Source organism: Mercenaria mercenaria, chromosome 9, assembly GCF_021730395.1.
Source record: "Mercenaria mercenaria strain notata chromosome 9, MADL_Memer_1, whole genome shotgun sequence".
In the NCBI taxonomy this organism is placed as follows: domain Eukaryota; kingdom Metazoa; phylum Mollusca; class Bivalvia; order Venerida; family Veneridae; genus Mercenaria; species Mercenaria mercenaria.
Genome location: NC_069369.1, coordinates 45,906,413 through 45,934,049, shown reverse-complemented (window position 1 = coordinate 45,934,049; position 27,637 = coordinate 45,906,413). Strand labels below are relative to the sequence as shown.

General features: G+C 35.8%; 1 protein-coding gene across 5 annotated transcripts in view; it reads left to right on the top strand.

Moving 5' to 3' along the window:
* Window positions 1–25,426, top strand: part of LOC123547018 (uncharacterized) — a 36,551-nt gene extending 11,125 nt beyond the window's left edge. For 3 of the 5 annotated variants that reach the window (XM_045333756.2, XM_045333753.2, XM_045333754.2), the window contains exons 2-4: window positions 6,049–6,658; window positions 17,887–19,682; window positions 24,920–25,426. In XM_045333756.2, the coding sequence (XP_045189691.2) occupies window positions 6,202–6,658; window positions 17,887–19,682; window positions 24,920–24,937 (2,271 nt within the window). In that variant the 5' untranslated portion in view covers window positions 6,049–6,201 and the 3' untranslated portion in view covers window positions 24,938–25,426. Of the gene's footprint in view, window positions 1–2,949; window positions 3,081–6,048; window positions 6,659–17,886; window positions 19,683–24,919 lie in introns of those variants that run through there. The other 2 variants (XM_045333755.2, XM_045333757.2) reach the window with 2 other exon arrangements.
* The last annotated feature ends 2,211 nt before the right edge of the window (window positions 25,427–27,637 follow it).

Below are 27,637 nucleotides of genomic sequence, written 5' to 3'. Positions count from 1 at the left end.
GGTGAAAAACACATTGTGTCTATGGTAAAAAATAGGAAATATGTGTTCAAATAGGGAGAACTTTAATGTAAATTATTCATGATAGTTTTAGTTCTTGCACCGAGCATTTTCTCTTATTTCTATAAATTCCAATAAGTACCTCAAAGTTACTGTCAAAATAAACTTTAATTAGTATTAAATACATTTCGGAAATTATTTAGGACAGAGTTATAATTCTTGTGTCCCGCATTTCCTCGCACTTCTGTCTGTAAGTCCCCTCCATAGTCTCACATTCATTGCCAGAACCATTCTCATCCATCAGAGGTTCGTCAACATCCCGAGACAAACACTAAGAACCATGGCAGACCTCTGATAAGCGAGAATGTTTCGGAATAAATACTTTAAAGAATAAGTTCAACTAGATGTGATGGGGCCCTCACTTCCTGTCTCTGTGTGGTAATACGTTTCTTGCGTACGGACTAGTGGGGTACATCTAAATATCCCCCTTCCCAACAAAAACTCTGGGGTCACAAAAAGGGAGATCATTAGTTTGATTCCCGACGTCTGAAATGCGTAGTAATTCTAAAAATGTAATTATCAACGCATTTTAAAACATTTTCTTAAATCTTCCAAAAATGAACAAATACAACATCGTTGAAATATATTTATTGATTAACAAAAGATTAACTTCTATTTTGACCAATGCATGAAAATCGGTGCACTAAAAATAACTATTTATGTTGCCCATAATTTAGATTTCAGAAATATTTGCATACTAGTATGGTCGTATGGAATTTTTAGGCTGATATACGCGCTTGTGCACGCCAGCCTAAAATGTAATTTAAATTTGGTACTGTACACCATTAGAAATATGACTGATATTAACGATGATAGACTGGTCTATACCAGGTGTTCTATAAGCATCTCGGGGGTATAATCAAATGTGAAAGTATAGTAGCAGAATGTACTAGGAAGCTCGGTGTTCTTATCATAGATTTCTAGATAACAACTGGAGAGATATTTTGAAGTGCTTCTCAAGGACAACAACTGTGTTTGAATATAGAAATATAATTTTTGTTTTCTGAAACATAAATTATAGTTATGATACCATGGAAGTATTTAGGATAAAACATTCATGTACACGAACAAATTTCTGTCACATTCGATATACTGAAAATCAATTACAACTCCGACTCCTGTGGACCCAAGCGGGCTTTAACCAACAAAGGGTCATTTCAGGATATTATGGCTGTTTTCTTCTATGAAGGTATTAGCCACTTCAGTTTTTCGGGAGCATTATCATTTCTTTCAATATCAGCTTCAATATCAGCGTAATTCTATAGACAATATTGCCTCGCTTTTCGCTAAAACCTTATTGCAGATAAAGAAAATAAATTACGTCAGTTGTCAAATATCACTGATTATTCTTCAAGACATGATGCTATGATTTTGCCGATGGTGCCTGGTATCTTATCAATACACTGCTGCTGTTAATAGTGACGACGGCATATTATCTTGTAAAATAACCGGACGGGACCTCTAAGGTAGGCTGTCACACTTATAAACTGACCAGTCACAGTCTCGACCCTGGTAAGCACGTGACATAAATGCTGTACCTTCCAAACGTCCAGGCACGTGACATAAATGATGTTACACCCAAACGTGCAGGCAAGTGATATAAATGCTGTATCTTCCAAACGTGCAGGCACGTGACATAAATGCTGTTACATCCAAACGTGCAAGCACGTGACATAAATGATGTTACATCCAAACGTCCAGACACGTGACATAAATGATGTTACATCCGAACGTGCAGGCACATAACATCCAAACGTGCAGGCACGTGTCATTAGCGTCGTACCTTCCAAATGTGCAGGCAGGTGGCATAAATGCTGTTATATCCACATCCAAACGTGCAGGCACTTAACATAAGTGCTGTAACATCCAAACGTGCAGGCACGTGTCATTAGTGCCGTACCTTCCAAATGTGCAGGCACGTGGCATAAATGCCGTTATATCCACATCCAAACGTGCAGGCACGTGACATAAGTGCTGTAACATCCAAACGTGTAGGCACGTGGCATTAGTGCCGTACCTTAAATGCTGTTACATCCATATCCTTAACAAAAATGCTGTTACATCCATATCCAAACGTGCAGGCACGTGACGTAAGTGCTGTTACATCCAAACGGATAGGCACGTGACATTAGTGCTGTACCTTCCATACGTGCAGGCACGTGACATAAATGCTGTTACATCCAAACGTTTAGGCACGTGACATAAATGACATAAGTGTTGTTACATCCAAACGTGCAGGCACGTGACACGAGCGCTGTTACATCCAAACGGGCAGGCACGTGGCATTAGTGCTGTTACGTCTAAACGTGCGGGCTTGTGACATTTGATTTAAAGAAAAACTAAATAAACACGATACCTACAGTCCCGTACCGCCAAGTTGTTTCTTTCTATTTTAATAACGTTGAGTCGTGCCAAGATACCGTCACTAACATAATTATTGGACTGTAAGTTTACGATAGGTTAAACCAGATTTCGCTACAACACAATTACAATTCTAGACACTTTATCACTATTTCCAGTTGCTTTCAGCTTGGGAAGCCATTAATGGACTCACTTAAACTGGAATTTTATATGATCAGAGTTATGTGAATGGGAATACTTTGGTGACGATATGGCTAGAAGCTGATTTATTGTGTTTATACATTTCCGACATTCATTCATGTTTGACTATCATCTTTTTGGGATGCATGTGTGCTTTTTCGTAACTGGTGGTTCAAACATAACGCGGCAAACAGGCATTCAAAAATGAATATTAAATACCAAACACATGGTGGAGCAACTCATGAACAGAATATATGTCTTGTTATTTCGCACAGTTGTAAAGTCAAATAGAGTGAAAATCGATTATAAAAGCTGATTTTATAAAGTTTTACCTACGTTGAAGATATATAATTTGAAGTAAATTGACAGTAAATCTAGATCGACACAATCCGGAGGATTTTACCGTGGATTATCTAGTCATCAACGCGGAGATAATGGGGTGATCGCCTGTCTACTTGTAAACGGCCTTATAGTGATTTTCGGTAATAAGTGAAACCAAACGCCGAGAATAATTTAATTTGTAGGAATACTTTAATATATGGAAGAATGTTGAAATGGGTAAATACGGGGTAATTATAACGGAAGGTTATAATAATTATATTTTTGTCTTTTCTTCGAAGATTTGAATAAAGAATAAAATTTGAAAAATAACGTCATATATCATCATCTGATAAAGTTATGTTAATATTGAAACAACGAGAAATTCTTTAATTACATTTAGGAAAAGTTTCTTGAAAGTGAGTTGCCATCACGTGACAGTTTACCTGCTCCGGAATAATGTTCACACACACACCACGGTTCAGCTTTAATCACACACAATATAAGGTTTTTACAAAATGTTAAATCGATAGAAAAATTCCTTTATACAGGCTGGATGTTAACAGTAATACAAAGGGAAAATATAATGCTGTCTCATCGATTTGGCCGTGGATCTCCCTTTCATCTTCTGTCCAGCGAAGCATTCATTGTTAATGGCTAAGAAATCGAAAGCATTTTTACAAAACCGGAAGTGAACGTATTATTAAGTGATTACCGACCGATATCTGCTCCTCGTTATAACATTGTTGAGTAAACTCATTCAAGTATACATGATATTTTACAAAACAGTGTTGTACTACTAGCGGGCAAATTTTGCGATCAAAAGCAACCAAACAAAATAATAGCAGCCTCGGTTCATGAGAGGTAACCTCTCACGGCACGCACCAACCCACACACGCCCAGTTCCCCCTAACACTGGCTGGAGAGGAATTCTGTTGGACTCCCATGATCACAAACGAATAAAACCTTTATGATCGGTGTCGTGATTACAAATTGGTAAAGAACACCATGTCAAACTTGTAGAGTAACAAGGAGGCGAGTACGACAAGACATAAATAGTCTCGTTCGGTTCGTTTGTATGGCGGTGGCTATGTCGCATTAAATTCTAATCTTATTTTTACCGCGGTTTATACATGCGAGGCAGAGACAGAGCACAAACGGCTTTGGAAATTTGCAGTAAATGAAGTCACAGTAGAAAATAGTCCCCACCTTTCTGGGAAATTTTGCTCGATAAATATCGGTAGCAAACCAATCTCGATTATAATGTGCATTTCCTAATTCTGCTTTATCATATAAAAGATTCCGGTAACAGGTGCGAATCGTCCGTTATCACGGGTTAGGTAACTGTCTGCTAACATTCTTGCACTCGGATCTTACACTCTTGTTATGAAGGAAGTTCAACATAATCAAAACAGATTTTTGTCTGGAATAATTACAACATGTTTGGCACAGGTGCAGCTTACACGGCGCCTGCGTATAACACTTTTTGACGCTTTCTTTTTTCCAATTTTCTGTTACTCAAAGGAAAAATAAACAGTCAGTGTTACTGAATATTTCAGTTGGCATTGTCGGTCAAACACGGTATTGGTTCGTACTTTATTAGCTACTTTTTGAAATACTTCAAATGTCAAAAGATGGTAAATAACACACCTGCATGATGTGTGAAAGTAAAGAACAGTTGCGAGAAAAAAAAACTTTTATTTTCAATGTTTTCAAGTTTTATTATTGATGTATAGGACTACGAAACAATAACATTAGCCGCGCCATGAGAAAACCAACACAGTGGGTTTGCGACCAGCATGGATCCAGACCAGCCTGCGCATACGCGCAGTCTGTTCAGGATCCATGCTGTTCGCTTTCAAAGCCTACTGGAATTAGAGGAACTGTTAGCGAACAGCATGGATTCTGACCAGACTGCGCGGATGCGCAGGCTGGTCTGGATCCATGCTGGTCGCAAACCAACTATGTTGGTTTTCTCATGGCGCGGTTCACATATATCCTTGGTTTTAGTTTCGTCCTGTGTTGAAATAGGAACAAAGTTCAATAATAGATGGGTAATTTCGGTCATTTCGTCTTAACATTTAGTGTCCTGAAACCTGGATTTAATTCTAAATGATTGAAATGACATACGATAAATTGCTATACGCATGTGCAATACGTTCACCTATTTTTACCCGAAAATCACCAAAACTAGATTTTAATGATTTTTCTTGCGTCTTTGTGGAATTTTCAGTTCTGTGGTTCCAGCCTCCAAAAGTTAAATCAATTAAAATAACTCCCATCCTGAACCTTTTAAGCCATATTGCAGGTACAGTAAACTTAACGGATTGGTAATTTGGACCATTTTCGTCTCAAAATTAAGTGCTGAGATTTATCTTGTTTTTTTTTTTGCAATAAAAGACGGAAAATACGTGCCAGAGAAAAATAACGTGAAGAAGAATGCAAATACTGAGAATTTAATCAGAAAATTAGGGAATGTCCTTCTTGGAAACGTTTACGTGTTGGCAACTAAGTTGTTTTTACTTACATTATACTTAAATAAGACTGAGAATAGTGGGAAACTTTAGCATGACTGTTTCAAATAATGATTACTTTTGTACAAATTAACGGTCAAATTTATAGCTAAACATTCATAAACAAATGTAATTTACGGGGGGAACGGCCTGTTTGTAATGCAATTATTAAGTAAACATTTCTGACAATTCCGAGACTGTTAAATGTAACTTTCCAGTATTGATCAAACGGCTCTCATTTTTCTCATTATTCTGGTATCAATCTAGTCATTTGCTCTTGTATGAGAAATGATACAACTTCAGTGACGAGGCATATGACTGTGTATGTAACATTATTTGATGGTGTTCACAAACAATTTGAAACAAAGTTACATTCAATTGCTTAATTGCGGGAATTCAGTTTTTATATGAATATATATAACTGAAAACAATGTTTTTTCTAAGACTTTTCAATCTAAATTCTAACAGGCACACTTCTCATTAATTTTAGTATAAACCGGTGCATATTTCGCTATTAAATTCTCCAATGAGCAGACAGTGGCTGAAAGTTATGCTTCATTTATCTCTTTTCTGTTGAATTTTTATGTTCTTTCATTAAGTTTTATCTGTTTTATTTCAGACAACTGGGTTAGTGCTGACGAAATCATTTGAAAGGAAAATCAACTGATACAATTCTTGGCAGCTATATGCATACAAAAAATCTGCGGACTGCTACATGAGATTTGTAGCAGAATTCCTAGGATACCTGTGCAGTTTGGTATAATGTAAAAACATGGAGCTGGTAACTAGAAGTTCAAGTTTGAACTCGTTGTGGTCCATAGTGTACTGTTTAGTCGCTCTGACTGTCCATTGTTACGTAACGTATGAGGGTGTGTCGCGTTACCGGAAGTTAAACAATGAGGAAATATGGGGCGGAGAAACTCCCGGAGAACTTCGTGCGTACATTGCGTTGATAGTGTTAGCTGTCTTATTTCTGCCTCTCTTCATTTTCTTCTCATTTTTGAAAGTTGGAAACACAGCAAACGACGGTACCAAACTTGGCAGGGACCATGCCCTAGATTCAAATTCAAATACACTGGGGGCCAAGATAAAAGTAGAACATTTGCGTCATTTTTGGGAACAGTTCCCGCCATTTTCACCATTACTTCAGATGCGTTCTGCATTTCTCGTGCTGCTACCGGAAATGGTTTTAACTGCTGTGGAAGTAAAGCATGGAATTATGGCCTCAGGTTTGTTGATATTGTATCCTTACAAACTCTTATAAGATGAAACACAGTAATTTGATTTTATCCCGTTATGTTTTATATTCCAATAATATTGGTGAAATCATTTTACCATTTTTTGCAAGTATTGTATATAAATATAAAGGTACGAGAACACACTGGTATGACACGTCCGTTATGATGTTGTGCCAATAATTGGCAAATATCGTTTGTCAATAAAACCAAATATCATGTAATCATGATTATGGAAACTCCATCGTATTTGTTTTTGCTGGGTTTAACGTCAAACCGACACAATTATAGGCGATATAGCGACTTCCCTGCTTTTCATGGTGGAAAAAGACCTCAGGTGCCTCTCCAACGAGCATTATTTCAGGCATGGACGGGCACCTGGGTAGAACCACCGACCTTCCATAAGCTGGCAGGATTGCTTTCTCACATGAAGAATTCTGCACACCAAGTGATGTTTCGAACTCACAGTGGTGTGTGCATCATATGTGACTGTTAACCATACGAGTTACCTTCAGAAATATAAAATAGTATTATTACATGACTGTATTCTATAGTTTCTCTGATTGGCTGAAAACGGTTCAAAAAGTAATGAGTACATATCATATCAACTTATCTTGGGTTATAAATAGTACGAAAATAAAAATAGATCGAAGGAAAACCAATATCAACCTGATTTGGTCTAAATTTATTCCTTATTTCTTTATTAAAGTTACAATTGTAATAACTAGACTGACTATACATTTATTCATGTAATAAAACAATTATTGACTTTTTCATAGGCCTTCGGCTCGGTGAATATAACTCTTTTTGGGTTGATAAATCCTGATATCAACCTATGAAAAAGTCGATAATTGTATACTGTCAACCTTTTACACGTTACTTGCAATATATCGAGAGTTCCATATCAAGAATATGTATGAACAGGAAGTCGACCATTACTGTAGCGACACATGGTGAGTCCCCACCACCATGTTTTCTTACGAAATAAGCTTTCCTCAAACCATGAGAAAAAATAATTATTTTTATTTCATTTTCACTTCAATATTAAAATGCAATGCTTCAGGCTTAATCAACAATCATTTTTTCTGCAATGTTTAGCCCACCAGAGTACAATGCGTTTAATATAGGTGAACTGTTTGATCGTTTGTCATACGCCTCCTGTGTTCTCTTCAAACGATATTTCGGCGGAAGTTGATGAAATGCGGAATCAGTTGCATTATCGTCTTTTAATTTCTTCAATTAATACCGCTTGCTGCACATATCTTAAACAAAATAGAAAAAAACAAAGTCTCCTCCTAAACTGCTGGTTTGATTTTGAAACAATTTTCATAGAAATGTTGTGATCCGCTGCCATTTTCAGAAAAAAATATACACATTAGTAAAAAACGTGTCCCCTATGGAGTGTTGTCATATGTCCATATATGTATGAAGTGAAATTTTGAAATAATTTTCTTCAGGAACTGTTGACCCGATTATGATATATTATCACACGAATGCTGGTCGTTAGGTTTTACAAGATTGTTCAGATATTCCGATGCGTCAAAAAATAGATGAGATGGCCACGAGAGGGGGTGGTCACATTTCCCTATGAGCGTACACTTCAAAAATACGTCAGGAGTCTTCAAAGCCATGTTGTATTACCATCGTTTTTCAACTTCCTCTTGACCGCTATCATTCCTATACGTGTATATTTAAAATCTGGAAAAAAAAATTCTGAATTTGCTGGTCCATTTTGAAAATAATATTGAATGTTTGATAATATCTTTGTTTGAAAATGCTAGCCAGACAGTGACAGATTCTTGTCTGAAACTGAGAGTTCTTGTATATTCTGAAAATATTAAAAAGAAATATATATAGACCTACTCATTACTTGCATGGTTAACACCCTAGCGGAGGTTTTCAAACGCTATGTTGTTTTGTTTAAAAGAAAGTGGCCACGGTGAACATGGATTATCTTTTTCTATTTGTACATTGTGGGAACTTTGAAAATATGCTTTAACCTCGCAGTTCTGATTCAAAGTAATTTCATACAATAGTTCCCTGGTTGAGCCTTAACCGTGCATTTATTGAAAATCTTTCACTTTCACACGAAATGAATATGGTTTAGTCATGCGTAATACTTATAAAGGTACCGTTTCATTGATCTACGCTTTTTACTAAAAAATATACTGAATTATACTGATTGAATGAAAGAATTCTTTTGTTATGATATCCATATATAGATTTAATAAAGCAATGCCTCTTTTCTCATAGCTATGCTTAACTTGATAATTATAATTACAAAAATGTATACATATGTTTTATTTAAAAACTCTAACAGGCAATTCTTCGCGTTCACCGCACATACAAATGTACCAAGTGACCGGTAGTTTATGAAATTGCAATTTCTTTCGATCTTGTTTAACATGATTAACATAAAGACGTCAGTCAAATTTCTTGCGCATTAACTAATTTTGAGAGTTATTGAATTCGTTTGAGGGTTCTTAGCGGTGTTTTATTTCAAGATATGTTTTTGTGCCCACCAGCCCGCACAAGACGGTACGGAGGCGCAATAGTGCCAGGTGTATGATATTGATCAACTCGAAATTTCGACCTAGGAACTTAGTCACCTTCTGTGGTAGGACTCAAAAGTGCACGTGCATGTAGGATATATTTATATTTCTTTGCCACAAGGGCTCAAACTGGATTGAAAACCTACCAGTCTTAAACGTGGTTAATATTGTGATATTTTAAGAGTGAACGCTGACCAGTATTTCCTATATATCTAGTATACTATGGTAGTTAATAAAACGAAATTTCGGATGAGTACCCCGAAGTTTCCACTTAGTCACTTTCGAAATTTCGAGATGATAAATAACATACACCTGGTACTAATGCACGGGCATATAAATGTTTACCAGATATATTTAACAACCAGTCGGTTTGGTTGCATGTGTGCATTAGAAAAGGTATATCATGTAAACTTTAGGAAATTTTGAAAAGTTAGAATTAATATAAATTACGTACCATGTTGCTGCGGAAAGGACACGAAACAAACATGAATTAAAAATTACCTGAATATACTGATGCCCAAAGCATTTCAAGAGAAAATATAATGATATATATTAACAAAGTCTACCTCAAAAGATATATCTATTAGCTGTAAGCCAAGGGATCAGTTAGTTTAGATTGAACTCATTTTACTTCCGTTGATATAAAATCTTGAGATTAATTGTGTCATTTTCAAAAAAAAAAATGCGTTGTCGAACGGAATTAGTAATAAAAATGTTATAATATATGTTTTGGTCCTGTTTGGACGGAATATATATTGAGAAACAACGCGTGTTTGTGGATTGAAGCAAATTCTGTTCGGTTATATTATAACCGTGTTCTTATTTTTGCATTCTCAGTAACACGCGAAGTTACAGACAATAGCGGAAAATTTGAGTATGTGACTGGTTCCAATTTAAACCTGTAATATATGATGAATCAATAATGAGTAGGCTGTTAAACAGTTGCCACAGAAATAAACAATGAAGTAATAACGCTGCACGTGATTACTGACACACGTGCCGTACACGCCTGCCAGAGTGTATTTTTTCTAGTCGTGTGACCGGCATCCATTCAGTCGTAAATGTTTACAGTGAAAACATGAGTGTTTGTCTCCGGTTTACTTCACTTTAAAATATTTGAAGTGTACCCGATCGTTTTGGTGATAAAATAGATGAAATCGACCGTACGCGTGAGAACTTAGGAAAAATATCATAAAAATCGTTTGTACTAATGGAAAATATAATTGATTTTTTTTGTTGTTTTGTTAGTCACCACTTATGTTCACATTTCAGAATAATGTTTTTAAATTGCCCTATTGCACATTTATTCATGTCAGAAAAAGGCTAATATGCACACAAAAGTAATTAGGTTTCGTGAAATACTAGATTTTAAGTGTAGGTGTAAGAAAGCATTGATTCTGAATACAATATTAATTGTACCGGCATTAAAACACCCAAAATGCATTCTTTTCATAAAATAACTGCAAAAGTATCAATGGTACTTTTCGTCGGTTTAAATATGATTGATATAAATTAAGCTTATCCTGAGTAAAACGTAATTTACATTGACATATAAAACAAGAATATAAGAAACGTGTTAAATAACATCCCTTCAGTATCTTTTGATAGAAAAAGAATTGAGGATTTAACGTACCAATCGCACTTCAAATGATCCCCCATGGAAATCATAGGCTTGAAAGTCGTTAACACAGTCTCATTCCTAAACTAAAGTCGCTGCAGTCAACAACTGTTGACAGGGAAAATGCTGCATGTTAAGGATACCTTAAGAAGAAATTACAATATCAAATACAGCGTTGACAACACTAACGAAATGATAGACACTGAATGTGACTGAATATACAAAGGAGTTGTAAGATGTCTATTAAAGTGAATAGGTGGTTGAAACGAGCGTGGGAAAGCTTTAACAACTTGCGAAACTATTGAATTTAATCTGTATATCGCCATTTTACCATTACAATAAATAAACTTTTTATACGCATTTATGAATGGAAATTAGTGTAATTTTACACGTCTTGCATGGCAGTATGAATTAAAATTTGCATTTAAGGCTGTAAGTGATTTTGCAGGTCACATTCAGATTTGTCACCGACCGCGCTCGTACTGCCACATAGTAACTCGCCAGATATTGGAGGCATCTTAAAAGCTTCCCCCCCCCCCCCCCCCCGGCACAACCTTGTGTGTTTTTCCTCCACATGAACTTCATGAAAATGCTGCACTGACTAAATAATACATCAAGTATTGCGATCTACATTAAATCAGTAAAATGTTTATAGAGTAAAAATCTTCCTAAATATCACTGTCCATTTTAGACCTTAAAATAAAGTTCTAAGATACGGGGGTTTCTCATTTTTAATCCAAAAGTTGTACAATTAGCATCTTGTGAACAAACAAGATAAATAGGTCTTTTACCACCTTTTTAATGTGTCTTGAGTTTAAAAAATAAAATACTATATACTAGATTGTGAAGAATGCGAACTTCAGATTTTTTCCTCTGTATTAGTATATTGACCGCACGAAACCGTGCGGATAGATCAATAAAATTGTCTACAGTAATGAGAGTATAAAAAAGATATTAAGGAAACCCAGCATAAATGTTGTCTCGTTTGTTTCCCTTAAATTAATTTGGAGGGATATCCTATACGGAATATATATCAGGTTGAAGCATAGTGAAGAATTACTAATGAGATTTCCAGACGTGCACATGCGCACTTAGACTTTGTAATTAAGATCAGATTAGCATCACAACAAAGAAGTTATGATGTTGTGTACAGGTGTTCAGCTACTAGTAAATGAAATAAACATACTGGGTGGAACCGTAATTAAATAGACGAAGAAGCATACTCACAGAGAATTTTTGCAGAAAATGAATTTATTGGAAACTTCTAAATTGGTAAAGTCTGATAGCTGGAGAAAACATCAATGTGTTAAAATGGAACTTGAATCTTATATTGTTTACATATAAAGGTCTCTTTAAATATCAAAACTCAAATTTGCGGAAGAAAATAAATGATGCTAGAAAGAAAATAAATGATGCTAGAAAAACAATAAATGGCGTGAAAAATCATGTACACTTTTTTACTATTTACCTCACCTTGAATTTCTCAATGTGAGCTATTTTGATACTTCTTTGTCGTGCGTCATCAACAGTATTACTGTTACCACTCTACAGGCCACAAGTTTGCTCAGTCGTAATGAAACTTAAAATGTTACTTTATATGGGACAACTTTGAGACTGGTTCTTCTTGGGCCTAGATCTAGGCCAGTAGGTCAAATCAGTGAAACCTTGTTAACACCTTAGAGGTCACACTTTCTATCTGATCTTCATAAAACTTTGTCAAAATGTTTGTTTCTTTAAAGTCTATGTCAAGATCAAAACTGGGATACCTCGGAACAAAAACTAGGTCACTATGTCAAATCATAGGAAACCGTATTAGCACTCTAGAGACAAACTTTTCTACTAGATCATCAAAATCCTTTGCCATGATGTTTACTCTATGTAACCTAGGCCATTATTAAAACTGGGTTATCTGAGGTCTTAAACTAGGACAGTAGGTCAAATTCTAGAAAAACTTTGTTAAACTTTAGGAGCCGCATTTTCAATTTGCTCTTCATACAGCTTTCTCAGAAAATTTAATGAAATCTAGGTTGAACTGAATTATCTAAGGTCAGAAGTTGGGTCAATACTTCAAATAATAAAAACATACACTAGAGACCACGTCCTGTAACTGATCTTACTAAAGCTTTCTCACAATGTTTGTCTCAGTGATATCTAGGTCAAGTTTGTATATTTCGACACGATTTTTGCCGCCAATTCTTGAAGAGGTTTAACTTTTACTTTCTTCATATTTTTTGTCACGACCTGTATATCTTCAGATAAACCAATGAAGGAAGCAATCCCTTTTATTTTATTTTCCTTTTTATCAGATTCTCTAGTTCCATTCAATCCCGTAGACTTCCGTAAATATCTGATGATCACTTTTAGATCGACGTCAAGTAATTTTTTTAGATTCTCATCACTTATGAGATAAAAAAGGCAGGCCACTTGGTCAAACCATGTTAACATGTTGTACATGGTCTTTATGAGACATGGTCAGAACGAGTGTCTGATTAAGATCTAGTATTTGTTAACTGGGTTAGTTGGATAAAAAAACTAGGGGACTATGTCAAATCATTAAAAACTTATCTTTTACATAAAACTTGGCCAGAACGTTTGTTTTAATGAACTCGAGATCAAAGAGCTAGGTCATCGGGGTAATAAGCAAGTCCAGTGAGCGATATAGGACTTTCAGGCCCCTTTTGTTTATGAAGTGGAGTAACGCTAACAATACTAATATTATAATCTGGCATTTCCACGGTGTCATGTAGTCTGGCTTCCGACTAAATAATCCTTTTTTTTTTTCTCAATAATTTCTCTTATATATTCTGACCAATCTTTCTTGGCTCTGATTATCTCCAGTGTTTTGAGAAGAAAAGGGACATAATTATACAAATTTTTAATAGCCTCAGGAGTTATCTCCTATGCTGTGAACAAAACACAGGGTCTGAACACAGACTAGGTGTCATGGTTCATATCTTAGGGTCATATTCATAGTCGTGACTCAAACTCACACTTGACTCAAACTTGGGTAAGTATCACTCAAGTGAACCTCGAGTAGACCTTGCGGGAGTGTGAGTGGAGTTCGATAGTCATTTTCATAAATCCCACTCAATCATAACTTTCGGAAGGACAGCTCGAGTAATGGCTTCATTGTACCCAATGGATTTAACATGGATATGACAATAGCATCAAAGGTATGCAAAATTGCTGATCATCATTTTTGTAGTCGGAAGTTGTCATCTTATTGCTTGTCTGTTTGTCCGTCCGTCCGTCTATTTGTTTTACAATTCGTCCTTCCGTCCGTTCGTCCGTCCATCAGTCAGTCTACTCATCAGCATTAGTAGAATGAAATTTATACTTAAAGATACACGTATTTAATTTTCGCTGAAATTGAAAATTACCTTAACAACTGAATTTTAACTCTGCTATTAATTGTTGGTGTTTCCCGAATGCCAGACCGCATATTTTTTTTTAATTTCAATTATTAGAAACACATCTTTTTATAAAATAAATGTTTCCATTGTCATTTAAACAATGAGATTTAATAAATATAGGTTTTCTTCATGACATGAAATTTAAGGGAATGTATGAATTAACCAATATTTAGACTTGTGAAATGTAAATATTTGTTAATACGATGTGTTTTTCTGAGAGTGACTGACGTGCCCCGTTAGATTAGGTTTCGTAAATGTATATTTGACTCCCTTTATTTATTTTAACCGTTTGCATGAATTACCTGTCTTTTAATTTGTTGGGTCTTTTTGCTTTTATCGTCCTCAGCAACATGTATAAAAAAAGAACATAATATTTTTTTCCAAAATACCTTGCACAAATATGATCTTTCGCTTTAAATACATACATGACACTGTTATCTTACCTTCTATTTAATTAAATATTGTAAATTTATCATCTTAACTTACATTATGAGACCTTGAGAAACACTCAAGTGTCCCCAGGACCTCCCTCAACATAAACTAACTCTTGGGAGTTGACTCGGCTGTCACTCACCTTTATGAATACAAATCGAATCTTTCCTGAGTAAAGACGTGACCGTTAGGCATTTTATTTGAGTGTACTCAATGGGTGGTGTTGGAGTATTGTCTATGAATATAGCCCTTTAACTCGATAAAATATTTTTTTGTACTTTTTAATACCCATGCAAATAGCTGGTTGATTCTATTTGACGGCTTAAATGCTAAATGTATATCTAAATGACTTGACTGTTTTTTGATGTTACCAAATATTTGCTAGCTATGTGAGCGAATTCTCTCGTTAATAGACTGTCAATCTGCCTTCCGGGTCTTTTTGTCAAAGTTGTTTTGTTGCTGTTGGTCGGCTAAATGTGCTATAATTGACTATTCCGTGAATTAGCTGAAAAGGGAAAATGGCAGAAAGTGTAAATAAGATAAAAGAAGCCGACTATACTATACTATACAAAATAAACAAACAACAGCGTTGATTTTATTTGGTGTCCATATTTACCAATAGTAATAAGGTTTGACTGTAGAATTACAGCGTCATTTCGTCTCATTTTAATTACTTTTTCATTTGTATAATTTCATATTTAGTTGTTATAAAGGAATTTATTTACTTAAGATACATAAATAACAGCGAGCCATAATGATGATTTCGCAAAGAACTTTTTAAGTATATTTCAAGTATAGAGAAATTAGTTAAAACCATTAAAAACCTGAAATGAAAAGAAAGGCGGGGGAGGGGGCTGTCGGGTAAGATAAGTTTGACGGAAGTCGATGTTACTCGTGTGTTAAATGAGATGGCAGAATAACTGTTGCGATATTCATAAGTCATGATTGAAACAAAAGAAAGGCTACTTGCGCACACTATTTTATCGTTGCCGGCAATCCTTTCATTAAGACATTGAAGAAGATAATAATTTGTTGCACAAAGTGTATCATAAAACCAGCTGTTCGTTTATATTGAAAAAAAAAACCCATATCACAACCAGTTCTATTTTCTTTCTTCCGCTTGTACCATCTTTCTTTATTTTTTATCCCCCGCCGAAGGTTTTTGTCCGCCTTCGATTTTCGGTTACTGGGTGAATTTTTTATGAAGTGAACAAATTTCCAACACACCATAAAACTCGGTGTTAAATATACTTCACTGTCAGTACCAGTTAGTAAATTCATTTATTATAGAGTCTGTCAAAAATATGGCTTTTATTTTACAAGCAAATACGAACATGCAGGAAAAAAATCCGTATTGTATGTTGCTGGACTACTTGTATTTAATATACATGACCTGGCACAGTTCTATAAATAAAAAAATTACAACTCAGTTCTATTTTAACGTCGGTATATAAACATTTAACAAAACAAACAAAAAGGTGGAGATATATAATAAAAGGGTCATTATAATAGCAGATAGATCTGGGATTTGTATTCGGCTCGCGTGGATTTTGCAATGTCAGATCACACTCGGTCATATCTTTTACTCATTTATCTCACAGTAAAGTTTTCACCCGATCGCCTCACTGGCGTCACTTTCGGTTAGCATTTTACAAACCTTTGGCTAATACAAAATTAAGAGAGTTACATGTACTCTTCCTTTAATTGTCCTTATCCAAATTTTGCTAAGCAGAAGCAAACTTGTTACACAGAGATTTAAATATAGACAAACCCTTTGCATGTTCTAGTCACGAAATGGCATCTGTTCACTTAAATATTTATTGTTTTTAATTGAACAGGTATTGGTTCGTTTCTCTTCCTAAGTTTTAAAGATTTCAGACATATGTGTACATATTATGACTTGTAAATTGTGTAACATATTGCCGACTATCTGATATTTGATAAGCATTGATTTGAGATAGAAACGTTACACCAACGTAAAATATTACTGTGTTGAAATAAATACCGAAATGTAATATAACATTAAATGTCTCATCTTTAACAGTAGTAGTTGATAATTGTATTTATGATAGGGAGTATATCAGTCATTTATGGCGACTTGTTTCTGACATGTCGCGCAGAGGTGTTGCGCCCCCGCCAGACGTTAAAGAATAGTATTTTGTCGCGTTGTCATTATCTCGTGTTGGCACATAACAATACGACAAAGTAGTATTCTGTGGTACTGCCAGGTTGTCATCCAACATGGCTGCACGACATGGCAGAAACGAACCACTTTATATAACAAACTATAAATAACAGTATTGGCAGTAAAAAATGTTACAGATAAATATTGAGGCACGTCATGAAGTCTCATTATGTGACATCATAGTCTGTATCCAGTTTGCCGACGGTGAAAACTTCAAACAGACAAATGCACAGATATAGTATAGTGAAAAGTAAACTATATACAGTATAGTGAAAAACTCTTTAATTTGATAGCCGACATCATTACTAGTGATAAAAGTCATACTCTTACTTCTGTAATTTATATACACTAGTTACAAAAATGGTTAAATTATTTTAACTATTGTTTTATTGGAATATAACATAACGGGATTTAAAACTATGTGTTTCATCTATGATAAAATAGTATCATCGTTTTAATTAACATATAAGATATATTATGGTAGGCGTCACACGTGCAGGTCCGGTCTCATACATATGTCTTGTTACAAGTAAACCACAAATCAGTGAACATCCAAATTTTATTGATGTACATTTGTATATATTTCAGTCAAATGCTACAAAAATATCTTAATATATTGTCCTGATTTTTATTATGTGTACTTTGACAAAATGTTGCAGTGTCACAGGACGTGACTAGACTAAATGTTTGAGATTACCTATAGAGTTTCTTTTCCTTTGTTTAAGGTGGTATAATTGTCGAAATTCATCTGTAGATTGCCCCAGTTATTGTTACCAATAGATATTATCTCCGTCAGCTCATCAACAAGATCAAAGCTACATCACCGATAATAGATAGTTATCTTTTTTATGCAATGTATTTCTTCACGGTTTAACAATTTGAGGTAAACAGAAATTAAATAAAAATGTATTTACTATGGTTATCACGTTATCAACCTCATTGGAAAGACATACTGTCTGGGACTATTTCATATCAAACTGTCATTATTCAGGTTATGTAAACGATATTCTTTTCCATTGCAGATGCTGTTTGGACATGCAACCTTGACTTCCTGTTCGCTTCTGAGCGCGCAGGTACAAGCAATATCATCGGCCAGTCAAACGTCACGGTTCTTTCAAATCTCTCTTTCTATGTGGTCCCGACACCGAAGCCTCCAGTTGGCGGATGGACAAGTGGCTCTACATTGCACGTAGCTTTCATTTACATGGCAGCCAGTTTAATCATGTTCGCAATACGGTATTCGGCCGTATTCTGGTTTACAAATAAAATATTCAGCGCCATATTTGCTACTCAGTTACTGTTTTTGACTGTAGAGTCGCTCTTTGTTCATTGCGGCATTGAAATTTTGTACAAGTTTTCAGTTAACTTTGAGCTATACAAAGAAAACATAACCATTATCCTTGGACCTGGTGTCGTCTTGTTTTTATATATATTGAGTGGTATTATACTTATCTTCTCTACATTTTTCGTGTACAATTACGGTGCTATATATTTCAAGAAGAAGTTTGCTATAATAGATCAACGCCATCATCCGGAAGCGTACCGGAAGGAAACTGTAATTGTACAAGGTAGTTGCCAGGACTATAGGACTCATACTGCCGCTATGGTGTCGTTTGTCCTTCTAGCTCTTCTAAAAGGACCAGTTTTATACGACTTGGTAAGTTTGTACCGAGAAACGACAGATTCGCTTATATTATCGGTTATTGTTGTTGACGTTTGCTATCTTGTTTTCTGGGTAATTTTCTGGACCATACTGACCCTAAAACAGCAATGGCAGTTCAGAATTCTGGATTATGTCCCCTTAAATCAGCCTATTTTTACGATTTCCAATGAAAATATTGTGAAAAGCGCATCTTATCACGGTGGCTCACTGGAACTTCATGATCAGTGTAAAAAGAAACGTCCTAGTTCACTTCCGAGTGATCTTACAGCTAGCGAGAGTGGTTTTGGAGATGCTAATTCATCCGAAGATGAACGAGATAAGTTTGAAATTTCATTGCCGCCATTGGCGGAGATACCTGGTTTGGTAAACTCAAGAAGGAAGGGCTCCACACACTCGTTAGATAGAAGAAGTCGTCATCGCAGAAATGGGAACCAGAGAGTTACATTTCACGAAACTGTCAAGCGCTGTACATCTACAGACAGTGAACTGTGTGCAAGGCGGCAAATGAATATTGCAGTAGATGTACACGGCGCTTCCGCAAGACCGTCTCTGTCAGAAAAGGAAAGCAGAGGTATAATACCCCAAGAAATGGAAGTTCTTCGTTCCCAGAGACCAGGGTCCCGTCATTCATTTGGAGCCCCTCCTATTGGTTCAAGACCTGCTGTTTTAAACAACGTTCTATATAGACACAGCCCTTCCTATTCCGATTTAGGAAGTACGAGTGATTACAGCGATAGATCGAAATCTATTAATACACCGGATAACAGTTTAGACTATAACGATCTAACTATAAAAAATGATTATGCATATGGCGCAAGACTGAACTTGAAGTCTTCAAATATGGAAACGCAAACTCACAATACAAGCAATAACAGTGCTGAAAGCAGGTATTCATATTCAGACTCGAATCAAAAACAACTCAACGGGACCCATGCGCATTCGCCAGTAAAAGATACAAACAAAATACTATTAAATGAAGTGAAAAGAAATAATGAAGTCAGTCGCAACCACCTGAGTCCGAGAACTATCGAATTTATTGACAAAAAGCACGAAATAGCTCTAGGACGAAGAGATTCTGCAAACTACTCACTGACGTCATCACAAGAAACTGCGTCGAATGACTCTGATCAGGTGCAGCAGGCGCTTTGTAGCCAAGTATGAATGACCCGCTTATTGTTTATGTTACTGCTGTCCTTTTTTTTTGTGTAAATGTTGCTTGTCATTCCCTTTATGTTGCCTTTAGTTTGAATACAACTTATATTTGCAATTATTGTATGTAAGCGATGTGCATTCTTTTGGAGCAAATTATACCCGGGATGGTTATGGTCGCAGCTTCCATAAACCATGCGTTGTTCTGTTATAAATAGGCCTAGATCTAATATTCATTAGTTTCTGTTTTATTTATAACTTTTATACAAGACAAAGAGTTGCACATAAAATCGTTTATTTTCATTTCATTTTGCACGTTTTCATGTAACTTGTTAAATTTTAACGTAAAATTTACTGAATAAAATATTTTCATGACGCATGTATGCATGTGTATTTTCCCTGTCAATAACCGCTTCATTTATAGTGTTGATATGCGCACTAAAGGTTCTTGTGAACGTGACGTGATGTAAAGTTGCATTATATACGTTACAGTATCTCTATTTATGTCCCCCGTACTCTCCACGAAAATATTTGGCGGACACATAGTTGCCTCGTCCGTTCGTCAGTCTTTCTATCCGCAATAATAAGCCTACTTCTGAGACAGTTTAAATGGATACGTCCCGAACTTACAGAAATGTGTCACTATGAAGCGAGCTTGCGCATGCTTTCAGGATATACATATGTCATGCCTAGTTTATGAGTTATGGCCCTTTAAATTTTGCAAAACGCAAAGTACAACTACAAGGCTTATCCAGATAAATCCTCTTAACGTTTACAAGGGACCTGGTCCAAACTAACAGAAAATTAGCCCCATGAAATGAACTTGCGCACATTATCAAGAAATATGACCTGCCTAGATTATGGGTAATGTATCTTTGAAATTTTACAACATGCTCTATTTTCTATACCGAAAACCGCTTAACCACTTTCAAGGGATCTATACCCAGGCAACAGAAATGCATTGCTATTAAATGAACTTAAGCTTGGTGTCAGGATATACATTTATTGTGTAAAGTTAATGAGTTATGACGATCATGTACAAATGTATTGTTCAGGTTTTTCAGCTAACTTTTTTAACAGTCTTCATAGCATATACCTAAACATGTTCATCTACTCAGCCAGCCAGAACCATAACTTTCTTCTGAATAGTTTATGAGTTGTGTCCCTTTTGTGTATTTGAGCTATTGTAACTAACCTGTGTCCACACATCATCAACAATTTGACGACTGTTACACAATAGAGGCAACACTTTTCGACCAGTCTCAATAAAACGTGGTCAGAATTTGCCAAGTAAGATACTAGGCTATCTGGAGTCAAAAAGTAGGTCACTACGTCACATTATAGAAAATCTTGCTCTTCATGAAATTTTGTCAGAACACAGAAAAAAGTACCGTAAAGTTTAATGGGTGTTACTGTAATACAGTGGCGGGTACTGACCTGTAGTATATGTTGCGGTATGGAACGGCGCGCATTCTGGGAAAGCGCGGTCGCCATCTTGCTGGTATGAAAGTGATTTAAAATATATTTTTTTTATGTTATTTCTAAGTAATACAATGTATTTGCTTTAATTCTTTGTCCACCGACCATCTTTCCCCAGTGTCAGCATTTGTGTCCATTTATCGATTTTGTTTTTCGCTATGTTGATATTCGTTCCAAGTCAATTTTGTTTACGATTGCTTTGCATGTTCTACAGTGAAAAATGTACTTTCGGATATTTAGCCTACAGGCAAAATCCCGGCAGCAGGTTTCTAGGACATGACCGTATAGTTGCGGGCTGACTGAAATTGTTGTGTGCTGTGTGCTGTAATTGTTTCATTCTTGCCCGTAATTTTACAGCTAAGACTGTTATAGCCAGCCCGTAAATTTATGGGACTGTCCTTGAAACAAGCAGCCGGAATTGTTTCCGCAATATTTTACGGTATTTTATAGTGAATGTTTGCCTTTATTTTACTAATTCAAAATTTGGAACTAGGTTATAGAAGTTCAAAAACTAGGTCACTAGGTCAATCTTGGAAAAAACAATTTATTAACACTCTAAGGGCCACAATTTCTACCTGGTCTTCATGAAACATGGTCAGAATGTTTATCTGTATGAAATCTAGGTAAACTTTGAAACTGTGTCATTGAGGTGAAAAAACTAGCCACTAGATTTAATCATAGAAAGTCTCCGTTAACTCTCCAGATACCACATTTTCTACCTAATCTTTATAAAAACTTCGTCGTATTGTTTTCAATCTGCACTAGTCACCACATTATTTCCACTTTCATCGTTTACAAGATTTTCCAAAAAACATTGGTATTTGGAATTTTGCCAGGCGAGTGGATGAACGGGCGTTAGACAGACGGTTTCCGGTCAATAAGTTCAGTAAGTCAAGGACCATAACTCTGGTCTGGCTGAGTGAAATCTGAAACAGAACACTAGATGCGCAACTTCACGTGTTATATAACAGTCTTCTAATGTTTAATATTCTAAGTCAAATTCTTTATGAGTTACATGCGATACAAACTAGTACGTATGCCCTTTATGTATATTTTGACAATCAAGGGCCATAAATCTGGTCTGACCCCAGGTCCAAAACTTCACATGCTGAATAATATTCCTATTATATTTCATTACCCTGGGTCACATTGTGTTTTGAGATATGTGCGACACAAACGTTTATACCCTTTTATGCATACATGTATTTTGACTAAGTCAAGGGACATAACTTTGGTACGGCTGAGTGAAATCTCCAACAAAATCCAAGGTGCACATCTTTACATGCTGAATAATATTCCTGTAATGTTTTATAATCCTAGGGCAAATACATTTTGAGATACATGGGACACAAACTTTTAGGCCCTTTTTATGCATATTTTTGACTAAGTCAAGGGCTATAACTCTGGTCTGGCTGTGTGAAGTCCCAATAAAAACACCAGGTGAACAAACCATCCTGTGAGGTTTTATGTACTTTTTTTAGATATGCACGACACAAATTCGGACGGACGGATAGACTGGCGGACGGACAAGGGCAACTCTAAATGCCTCGTCCAAAAAAGTAGGGGAGAACAAAAATCAGATTGAACAGTACAAGAATCCCATTATGTATTTATAAAAGCGTTCTTTTACGAGATAAGCGTATAGTCAAATGCATATGGGTCTGATTCTGTACGCAGACAATTTTACACCTGGTGACAACGCTTTCTGTGTGTTACACTAATAAAACATGAAACATTGTTCAAGCTCAGAAGAAGAGTAGAGCAAGATATGAATATGGTCTGTAAACTGCACGTATTTTCGTTACCTAGTTTTCGTCTGTCTATTACAAAACGCATTGTTAATTTATTTTCAGTGAAGTTATGGCCCTTGATTCGTCAAATTTCATGATGTTTTGGCCACTTCTCTTACACTATTGTGCGGATTTCTACCGAATCTTACAGGAGTAATCAGTGCCAAGCCTTATGCATATTGCCGGCATGTTCCGATCCAGTGATTTTAGTGGAGTTATGGCCTTTGATGAGTCATAGTTTACTTTGTCAGCGCAACTTCTCTAAAACCGCCAGGAGGAATACACCACACTTCATAAAAATGATCACTGCTGCATACCTTGGGCATATTCCGGTTCTATGATCTTCAGGGTTTAATGCTGAGCGCCAAGCAAGAGTGGTATGACGCGGCCGGAGATCGAACTTCGAGTGCGGGAGGTCGTGGGTTCGATATCCGGCAGCGTCATACTAAAGACGTAAAAAGTGGTACCAGTAGTTCTCCTGCATGGCGCTTGGCATGAAAAGGTTAAAAGCGAAATTGACTTCTCTTCTCTCATACCCTCATGGCGATGGATTCCATCAGGAATGTGGTGTAGAGAGTGATTTATATAAGTTGTAGAACTTGCTTCAGAATTGACCTAAAATAAATAAGTATAAACTAATATACAGGGTATTAATAATAATATTTAGGGTATTACAACCTTTGAGTGTTCTGCTTAGTTTAAACTGATCGCCAGAATTCTGACATGGTTGTCAGACACAGCAAAGTGACACAGAAACGTGGTCGGCATGTTTCAGCTCCCCCTGTCTACATTCATGAGATTTGAAGAAATTACACGATACAATTATGTTATGAAACCAGCTCGTAACTGCTTTCGTTTTGATGCTAAACAGCCTCTTACGCGGGATTCTCCGTAATACGTAATTTTGCGATAATACAATAATGCACTGGCTGTTTAATTTCTGTTATTGAAACTGAGTAAGTAGAAACCTACTTATTTTAAAGTGATGGTGCACGAGGCCATCAAAAAGTTTTAACTTTAAGTTTTTTATGCCCGTTATGCTGGTCGCGTAAAGACTGATTTGCCACAGTTGAAAGGGGGTTAACTTAACAGGATTAATGAATAATTGTATTTTTTTAGATTTCTTCTGTAAGACAAGAGAAGTTTACTCAGTGTTGGCTAATACTAAGAAACGCAAGCAGTAAGCCGCGAGTAACTGACAATTAGAGCTATTTTTTAACAACCTCATTGAAGCAAAATCGGTCTACACTTTTCACTATTCAGTCAGTAAATTTTCAGTAAACACCTCTTCGAATAAGGTACTGCCCAAACTGAATGATGGACCAGCTATTTTAGAAATTTAGCAGACTAAAGGTTGAAACAATAGAAAATAGAAAGTACATCAAAACATTAAACGTACATGTTCATTTGTAACAGTATACACCAAGACTAATCAATATCAACTAACAATCTTATATCCGAGTATTGCTATCCGTGTGCTACTATCCGTGTATTGCTATATTTATCGAAAAGCAGCAAAGGATTAAAACACTAACTCTTTGTTTTGGCCTTGTTCAAGTAACTACAGGAAGTCAGTCATTTTGATCAAGAAAATTGTTAAATTCAAACTGGATAGTGGATACCCAGATAACATAAATTTTATTACAGACAAACTACAGTACTATTAACCTCATAGTTTGCATTTATTCAGTTTAAAGCTACTTTCGTTAGCCTATTGTTCTATGTCATAATTAATTATGAAAGATAACCCAAAAACTCCAAACTGCTTTTCACAACATAGGACCTATTTGTGCAGGCGGAAATATGTTAACACAGGGGATAAGTCATTAAGGGATGCACGATTATTCAAATGAAGAATGATATCCTACATACGAGTAGCCGTGCAAGTTACTATGACGTCGAAACTTTGAACTGTACAAAATTAGGTATTTTTGTGCAGCATTAATGTACATTGGTCTATTTCTAATTTTACAGCAGAAGCCAGCAGACTGACGGGATGTCGTAAAAAATGAGGACCACCTACAGACAGTTCCCCTGAGTCATCAAAACATGCTACACCTAAGTAGGTCAAAGACGGTGAACAGCGAAGCCAGGGATATCAATTAAGACACTAAAGTTTGTCGTGGACTCGTCTGATTGACTTACACGTTGTATTTGTGTGATTTTGTAAAACAAGACGATAAGCATGGTAATTTTAATGGACTTTTTCCACAAAAGTAAATGTATTACCGAGGAGAAAATATGTATAAAAAACTTTGTTGGATGGAGCAAAAAAAAAAGACGACGGGGTTATCAATATTCCTGATACTGTGTTTGCAATGCGTTCAACTAAAATGACTGGTGAAGGTGCATATATTTTACAGTAATCATTTAGCGCTTTTATCATTTGTTTTCAATAATGTGTGATATACTTAAAGTAGGAATAAACAACAATGTATTGTTTATATTTAGTCAATTAAATCTTGTGGTTAGAGACTTTTACTGCACAAGTTTTGCTGAATCCAGCAGTCTTTAAACCAAAAGTCACTGACCGCTGCGATTCCGGCGGTGTCCTCTGTTCCTTGTCTAATTAAACGTTTTCATGGGAATATCAAGAAAACCAATCAAAAAGTTATGTTCGGTAGCCAAAATTTCTCAATTGTAAGTATTTTGAGTTTTAAATCTTATCTAAAACAAGAATGGGGTATTCTCACACATGGCAAAAACGTGCAGCGCTGTCTATTTCTCAGCAAGAAGAACAGACTTCTAAGACATGGATTGCTCTCCATACTTTACTTGATTTTGCGCATAAGTTAAAAATATGTTTGCCATCCTTTTATGCGCCTTTCAATGGGGTCCAGTGCAATGCGATAGCTCTGGCTGCGTTGTGCCACAAAAAAACTCCAGTAACCTAATGGACATTGTTTTAAAGCTGCCAACATGTTTCATAAGAAGTCTTTGTCTGAATATACAATATCTCTCAGCTCCTGTCAGTGGCATTTTTATTTTCTGCAGGAGAAAAAGGGCCTCTTTCTCTGTCACCATTGTAGGGATAATACACGTTTGTTTTGTGTATTAACGTCTGCAGAAGCCCGTGGGAATTTTTTTTACCAAGACCGAAGGTCGAGGTCGCAAACATATCCTAAGGGCTTATGCAGACGTTATACACAAAACAAACGTGTATTGTCGCTATTCTTGCATAAACATATGACACGAAGACTAAATGTATTGTTTTCATATGTGATGACTTTACAATTCCGGTACAACTTTTAATTCCCATTATGTTGTTCTTGGAAACATGTAAACATGTTTTAGGCATGACCGGGGCTCACAAATCAACACTAGCAAAAGTTCTAAACGATTTGTTTTTTCAATTCTCGTTACAAACATGACTTTTTCAATATTTTGCAATTACTTAAAAATTCGATAAACAGGAACACCATTTCAAGAATAATAATTTTACATTCGAGTTATTTTGAGTACGAACACTAATTTAGTGTACGGATTAGTACGACAAGCTTTCAAGATTTACATTAATTTTGTGAGAAATTTAGTAAAAACTGATACTTCCCAAAATCAATGCTCTGATTCCTAAAAGCAAACAATCGCACAAGTTACATACGATTAAATACATTGACGGTTATCGTCAAAAACTGAACCAACACTGAGGGAACAAACTTGACAAAAGGGAGTTTACAAAAGGGAGGAAGGTAGTAAGTACATTGTTGAATCTGTCACTGAGAGAGAGGGTGGTTGGTACCTGAGGCAACTAAACATACCATGGAATAGACTGCATCTTCTGTGCTATGAAAAGAGGTTATTATGGAAGAAACAAGACGCAGATACCATCTGTCCATCTGTCATGATCTGAGTACGGCCCTGGCAAAGCATTTTAAATGTATTAACAGCACGTGAATTGCCTTGCATGTACACGATTTTTCTCCCGTTAATACATGGGCGGATCCAGTGAAAAGGGTACTTTTTTGTGCAAGAATTGTTAAAGTAATTCCCTCTGATTAGGTTTTCTCACTTAAAAACATTATCCACTGGCCATTTAGTTTGTATCGAGTTGCTTTATGAAAACAAGTTGAATTCATAAAAACGTTAATGTTAGGAGATGATGTAACACAATTTCTAGTTTCATGTACTAGGAAATAAACATGCAGATAAACAAACATGATAAATATTCCGTTTTATTTTCTTTCAAACTTGCGTATTGATAAGAAAAAAAATCCCCTGAATCTGCACGAAGAGGGCAAAGTTGACCCCCAAATCGTTCACCAAAGTTTCACAGATCAAACAGGCAACAGTTTTGACCGAGATATGCATGACTTGTTTGTGCCATATAATTTTGAAAACTGGCGTGCAGATTCAGAGTAGGTAAACATACTATTACTGAGGCATATAGAGACAATGAGACAAATCAAGATGAAATAATATTATAAAGTCCAAAAAGGGAAAACAATAAAAAAAATCAAACATGAAACTTCATTTAATATCCACAATCATGTCTACTTGCTAAAGATGTATATCAAGTTTCATTTCAGTCGGGTGTAAACTAGGAGTGGTGATGTAATATTGTTAAGTTAAGAAAGACATAAGTGAAAAAAATGAAATTGAACATAAAAAACCTCGAATATATGCACATGTCCATTCAAGTTGGTGATGTATACGTAGGTAGTGATAAACATTATGTAGTTAATATATATGTTT